Source organism: Argentina anserina, chromosome 6, assembly GCF_933775445.1.
Source record: "Argentina anserina chromosome 6, drPotAnse1.1, whole genome shotgun sequence".
Taxonomy (NCBI): domain Eukaryota; kingdom Viridiplantae; phylum Streptophyta; class Magnoliopsida; order Rosales; family Rosaceae; genus Argentina; species Argentina anserina.
This window is the reverse complement of record NC_065877.1, coordinates 15,371,375-15,378,121: the sequence shown is the minus strand read 5'-3', so window position 1 is coordinate 15,378,121 and position 6,747 is coordinate 15,371,375. Positions and strand designations below refer to the sequence as shown.

At 39.6% G+C, this 6,747-nt stretch overlaps 1 protein-coding gene across 2 annotated transcripts; it reads left to right on the top strand.

Annotated features, from left to right (window-relative positions):
* The first annotated feature begins 1,269 nt into the window (after positions 1–1,269).
* Positions 1,270–5,208, top strand: LOC126798067 (zinc finger CCCH domain-containing protein 30). 2 transcript variants are annotated; one of them, XM_050524897.1, is made up of 3 exons: positions 1,270–1,619; positions 1,713–1,776; positions 2,458–5,208. In XM_050524897.1, exon 3 carries the CDS (start codon positions 2,481–2,483, stop codon positions 4,641–4,643), a length of 2,163 nt encoding a protein of 720 aa, XP_050380854.1. In that variant the 5' UTR covers positions 1,270–1,619; positions 1,713–1,776; positions 2,458–2,480; the 3' UTR covers positions 4,644–5,208. The 2 variants fall into 2 exon arrangements, with proteins under 2 accessions (XP_050380854.1, XP_050380855.1); XM_050524898.1 differs by lacking the exon at positions 1,713–1,776.
* Positions 5,209–6,747: the final 1,539 nt, after the last annotated feature.

Here is a 6,747-nt window from a genome sequence, read left to right as displayed (position 1 = left end):
CGAATATAAGAACAAGAAACATGAACCCAAATCATGAACCAAAACTAAATTCTAATAAGAAACATTAGAGAGCAACAAATATAAAACAAGAACGTTAAACCCATACCTCATATAGAGACATAGTCTTCACAATTTGACTCTCCACCGATGCCTCTTCACATATTGCTATTTTAGGATTTTATTGTAAGAGATAGTTAAATATGAGATATGAGTAGTAAACCAAATTTTTCTCAGATATATAAATTGTTTTGGCGTTTAAATTTTTTTTATTTGTCTACATATGTCTTTTCACAAAAATTAACCTGATTAAGTAAAAATTAAAAAATCAATAACAGCGTAGAACACATTATGAGAGATGTTGAAAGCCTAGCGGGAAGGATTGCTGCTAGATTCTATACCAACGCATACCTCCTCGCATAACAATCAAGGAAGACTCCACCAGACAAGAAACTCAATTCTGCACTGCTGCGTGTCAAAAGAAACCCGCTTTATTAAAACATTAAACGTTTTGTGCTCCATGCTTTTAATAAGTTTATTTTTTTCGAGTCCTCTCCCGTACTCTTGCCAACCTGAGCCGCTAGGTCATTGGCGGACGCCACTTCTCATTCCACTCTACTTTAGTCCACCTCGCGCACGCGCGTCTGCTTTTTAACCGACTACTCCAGTCACCTTGATTCTCTTTACTCACCTTGCCCCTCTCATCTCTCCCCCACCTCCCATACCGGTTAACAGGGACACACTACATCTGCTTTCAGGGGCCGCACCAAATCCCCACACGTGTTCTACATTTGCTGGGAATTCTTCTGCCCAAAAATGTCTTTCAATGAAATGATCAGGGTCATTCACGTAAACTCACCTCTCATTATCATCATCACCCCCACTAATATGATGCCACATCACTAAGTTGCAAGCAAGTATCTACAAAACTCGAGTGCGGCGAATATCTACATTTTCATTTGGGTGAATTTAGGTTGAATTTGAATGGAATTTGACGAAAAAACAGTGTAATAATTTAGCCCTATTCTCTTTCGCGACGTACCATTCGCCAATCAACTGCTCCCACGTATTTATAATCTCCCCAAAATGCTCCTGTGTTTTCAGGAAATTGTCGCATGAGTCCAGCATGGAGGTGACTTGGCGTGATAGGAATGGAAATAAAGAAGTGCCATAAAAACCGAGACTCGGTGCCGTTTGGGGTTTTGTTTATTTCTTTTTAGCTTTCGCCTCGTATTGGGTAGGCGATTTTATCAAACCCCAGAAAAGGAATTGTTTAATTTCATTTTAAATTATTTTCCCTTAATTTTAAAATATAATTTTGAATGTTTTAGAAAGAAAAAAAAGAAAGAAAGAAAGAAAGCAGAGAGGAATTGGAAATGGAAGAGAAGAGCAGCAGTAGCAGAAGTAGAAGAAGAAGAAACAAAGCTCCCTTTTTTTATCTCCTCTCTCTCTCTTGAGTCTCTTATCTCTCAAGAAAAGAAGAAGAAGAAGAAATTAGACCAAGTACTAGTTTGAGAAGCCAGAAAGCATAGGAAGAAGCTCTAGATCTGTCTCACAGTTGTAGCTGCTGTCTCAATGGTGGTGGGGGTGCTGTGCTTCAGTTAGCTGGATCAAGAGTACTGGTATGCTATGCTTTCATCAGTTGTACATGCATATAGAGCCAAGCCTGTTCCTCCTTGTTTTGACTGTCTTTTACTTCATCTTGGATATCACAGTTGTAGCTGCTGTCTCAATGGTGGTGGGGGTGCTGTGCTTCAGTTAGCTGGATCAAGAGTACTGGTATGCTATGCTTTCATCAGTTGTACATGCATATAGAGCCAAGCCTGTTCCTCCTTGTTTTGACTGTCTTTTACTTCATCTTGGATATCATAGCCTGTCTTTCCGGCTATCTGCAACTCTTATATTGTTTGATTGCGATCCGGGTTGTTGTTTCCTATTACTGTTTTGCTGGTGTTAATACCTAATACCATTTCTCACTCTCTTAATCAAATTTGGGGATGATGATTAGTGTGTATGGATTGTGAGAGGATTCTTGTAGCGATTGTTGGAGTGAGGGGTCTGGTTAGGAGTTTCTGTTCTGTTATATTTCTTCCTCTCTTTTTTGGATTGAAAATGATTACTAGTCTTTGGGGTTTGACTTGGGTCGTTGTGTTCTTAGATCTGTTTGCTTTTTCTGAGTTTCTTTCTTATAGTTTATTGAGGGTAAGATCTCAAAGAAAGGATGCAACTTCATCTTAAAATCAGGCTTTTGATCAGTGAGTCTTGAGCCAAGCTGAGATGTTTGATGTTAATATTGTTTTATATACCGTAAGACCCAATTTTGAGTCTTTTCAAGTTACTTATCAATATATCTCAGTAGCCAACCCGATTTTTTTTTTTTTATGTTTTATGTCGAGATACATGGTTGAATATTGATCGTGTAATTATGCTTACTGATATTTTGTTGTTTTTTATTATCAGCTGGCCTCCCAGCAAATGAAAGAATGTGCTATGGATCAGAGCGGGTGAAACCCTATTCATCTTCAGCAGCATCTGTGATCGTTGACGAACACTCCAACACAACCATGAATCACTTGACAGTTGAAACTGAAGATACTTTTGCCAGCTTGCTCGAACTTGCAGCAAACAATGACGTTGAGAGCTTTAGACGATCAATACAGCACAATCCTTCTTCCATTGATGAGATTGGCTTATGGTATTGTCGCCAGAAGGGCTCAAAGCAGATGGTTAATGAGCACCGTACCCCTTTAATGGTTGCTGCCACATATGGTAGTATTGATGTCATAAAGGTGATTCTTTCTCTCTCTGATGCTGACGTAAATCAGACCTGTGGTAATGATAGAAGCACTGCTCTACACTGCGCTGCTTCAGGTGGTGCCGAGAATGCTGTTGATACTGTGAGGCTTCTTTTAGCTGCTGGTGCTGATCCTAATTTGACTGATAAGAATGGTCATCGTCCTGTTGACGTGATAGTTGTTACTCCTAGGCTCCAGAATATCCGATTAGCTCTTGAGGAACTCCTTATGATTAACGGTTCTGTTGGTGAACAAATTCTCACTGTCTCTACAAGTGCTCTTTCTCCTCCTCTATCAGCCTCCCCAGAAAATGGATCTCCATCAGCTTTAGACTTCCCTAGTTCTCCAACAAAGTCGAAGTTCTTTAATCTTACTGTTTCTTCTACGTCAGAGAAGAAGGAATACCCTGTTGACCCCTCTCTCCCGGACATCAAGAACAGCATTTATTCAACTGATGAATTCCGTATGTATTCATTTAAGGTGAGGCCTTGTTCACGCGCCTACTCCCATGATTGGACTGAGTGCCCATTTGTTCATCCCGGAGAAAATGCACGAAGAAGGGATCCTAGGAAGTTTCATTATAGCTGTGTTCCTTGCCCTGACTTCCGAAAAGGGGCTTGCAGACGTGGAGATATGTGTGAATACGCTCATGGGGTTTTTGAGTGTTGGCTACACCCAGCTCAATATCGAACCCGACTCTGCAAGGATGGTACAAGTTGTGCAAGGAGAGTCTGCTTTTTTGCTCACACAGCAGAGGAACTCAGGCCATTGTATGTCTCTACTGGTTCTGCTGTTCCCTCTCCTCGCTCGACCACTTCCGGAGCTTCGGCCATGGATTTTGCTGCTGCAATGAGTCTCTTGCCTGGTTCTCCTTCATCACTCTCTGCCATGTCTCCTTCACCATTTACTCCACCCATGTCTCCCTCTGGCAATGGCATGTCACACTCATCTTTAGCTTGGCCCCAACCTAATGTCCCGGCTCTGCATCTCCCAGGCAGCAATGTCCAGTCTAGTCGTTTGAGATCCTCCCTCTGTGCAAGAGATATGGCAGCAGATGACTTTGATTTACTGCCTGAGTTTGATATGCAGCAACAGCAGCTCCTAAATGAATTATCTATGAGTAACTCACTGAACCGTTCTGGTCGGTTGAATACTCTAACCCCCTCAAATCTTGATGATCTCTTCTCTGCTGAGAACTTATCTCCACGGTATTCTGATCAAGCATTGGCATCAGCTGTTTTTTCCCCAACTCACAAGTCAGCCCTTCTCAATCAGTTTCAGCAGCAACAGAGCATGCTTTCACCAATCCATACAAACTTTTCAGCCAAAGCTAGTGTCGATCACCCTCTATTGCAGGCCTCCTTTGGAGCACCATCCTCTGGGAGGATGTCTCCTCGAAATGTGGAACCAATCTCACCAATGGGGTCTCGGGTTTCCATGCTAGCTAATCGGGAGAAGCAACAGTTTCGCAGCCTTAGTTCACGGGAGCTTGGCTCCAGCTTGACTTCCAATGTTGGCTCCCCTGCAAATTCATGGTCAAAATGGGGATTGTCTGATGGAAAACCAGATTGGGCAGTTACTTCAGATGAGCTGGGAAAGCTTCGCAGGTCATCTTCATTTGAGCTGGGGAACAATGGAGACGAACCCGATCTTTCCTGGGTTCAGTCACTTGTCAAAGAATCTCCTAGTGAGATGAAAGATAAGATAACAGCACCGGTCTCAGGTGTTGCGGCCACTGGATCTTCTAGTGAGGACTTAAATGGAAACTCTCAAATGGATTCGGTTGATCATGCAGCATTGGGAGCTTGGATCGACCAACTGCATCTTGATCTTGTGGCTCAGCAAAACTGATCCAGTGTTCACCTGGTATCAAGGCAGTTAACATGAAGTTTTCGGTAAATAACATAATGCATTCTTTTTTCCAGATTTTGTTGGGGGTTGATAAGGGAAGGGTGATTGGGGACATGGATGAAAGCAAATGCAGAAAGGCACACCATTTATTGTTACAGAAATTAGAAAGCGTAAGAATACCTCTGGGTTATATACAAAACTCAGTCTTGGTGTCATTTTGCTTCCAATATTCTCAAATCTAGGTTTATATGATCATCATTTTTTGGTGGTGAGCAACATGTTCTATGCTTATGAAACTCATTATCTAATGGCTGTTTCATATTTATCCTTTTATTCAATGTCTACTCGTTAAAAATTAGGAGGGTCGTATTCTATTATGTTCTTTTGAGATCTCTCATACTCGGCTCGGACCCCTGGTCCATTTTTGGGGATTGGAATGGATGTTGAGCCTGAAGTTTTCTACTGTAATTTTTGGATCCAGTTATTGGTAGTGTCAATTGCTGGGGATAAATTGGAAGATGAATAAATTATGATCCATCCATAATGTATCATTCAATTACACTTCTATTGGTGTTCTAAAACTTTCTATCTTCTGTTGCATATAATGTTTATATCTTTCATTCCATTATGCTCTTCTTTTTATCCCTTAATGATATTGATTTTGATTAGTGGGTTATTTGGATAGCATCAAAGCAAGAACATGTGGATTCCAAAACATGGTGGTGGGATTTGTGAATCGTGGAATGTGAATGTGGGATGTTGATGGAGTCAAAAAGAGGATAATGTTTTGTATGGGATTCTCCCAATCCTGTTGGAATATTTTTCAGATTGAGATTGTGGGTTAGAATAAACAATGCCTAGGAATAGGAGTTGCATATTTGGAGGATTTAATCATTGATTAGTTAAAGATTACGCCAAGAAAAACAAATAAGATCATTAAGATGAGAACATGGGAAAATTCTACTATCACCAAGGTGGATATCCAGAACATGATTTGGGCCTGACATTGTGAATATGATCATAGCAAAAATGAATTCAGGCACTCATCAGTCTTGTGTACTCAAACTCAGTTATTCGGAGTTTTTCATTATGAGTGGGAATAAATTGAGATATTAAAATGTACAGCGCCCTTATTCAAAAGAAAGAAAAACAAAGATGGTGATGCAAGTTCGTTGGAATTTAGCTCAAACGAGGAAAAATCTATAAGAACATGTAGAAATGACTAGAGCTCAAAGATGAAGCAATACCTAAAACTTTTGAAAGAGACTTTGGGGGAAAATGAACCCTAAATAAAGAACACTTCTTTCCACTTTCGGTGTGTAGGATTGATTGGGATGTACCCTGTGTAACCAAGCTCATGGACAATTACCCCTACTGAAGAATTAGCATATTCAATCATTTCTTTTACCTACAAAATTGATTTTGATGAAGTGGAAGTGCATTGCAATAGATTAACCGATGTAGCACTTTTTGTTTTTGTTTTGTTTAGGTCGTATCATTAGGATAGTACACACAAATATGTTGCTCTGATGAGTACTAGTGTATATGGGCTAGTTTGCAACCACCGATGATGTTTAGGTAAAATGGCAAGGGTATCTCCAAAAGGCTAGCTATCTTGATAAATTTGACTTTTTAACAAAGTTTATGATAATTTTTACCTTCATCAGACTAGCTATTCAAAAGTTATATTAAACTTTGGCTAAAAATTCTAGTTAAATATAACTAGGGAGGAAAGAGAAAATAACTCTAGCTAAACTATATTTATGTGTTGAAAATTGAATTAGTTTTAAAATAACTATCATTGTTGAAGTCTAACGATGGTTTTGGGTAGCTAAATGTTACTTTTAGCTATTTTTAGTTATGTATATAGCTAACACTGTTAGAGATGCTCTAAGTTCTTCTTACACAGTACATTTCTTTTCTTATGAAAACACATATATGTGGTACAAGTATAGATAGCCGGACAATTTGGTACCTAGTCTTCAACCGAATTATCTGATACTTGAAGTTGGCCAATTTGAATAAAAGTTGTTAATAATCTTAATATCTTATTTGTCTAGGCGTAAACATTGATTTTGCAAAACTTCTGCGGGCCTTGATGTCT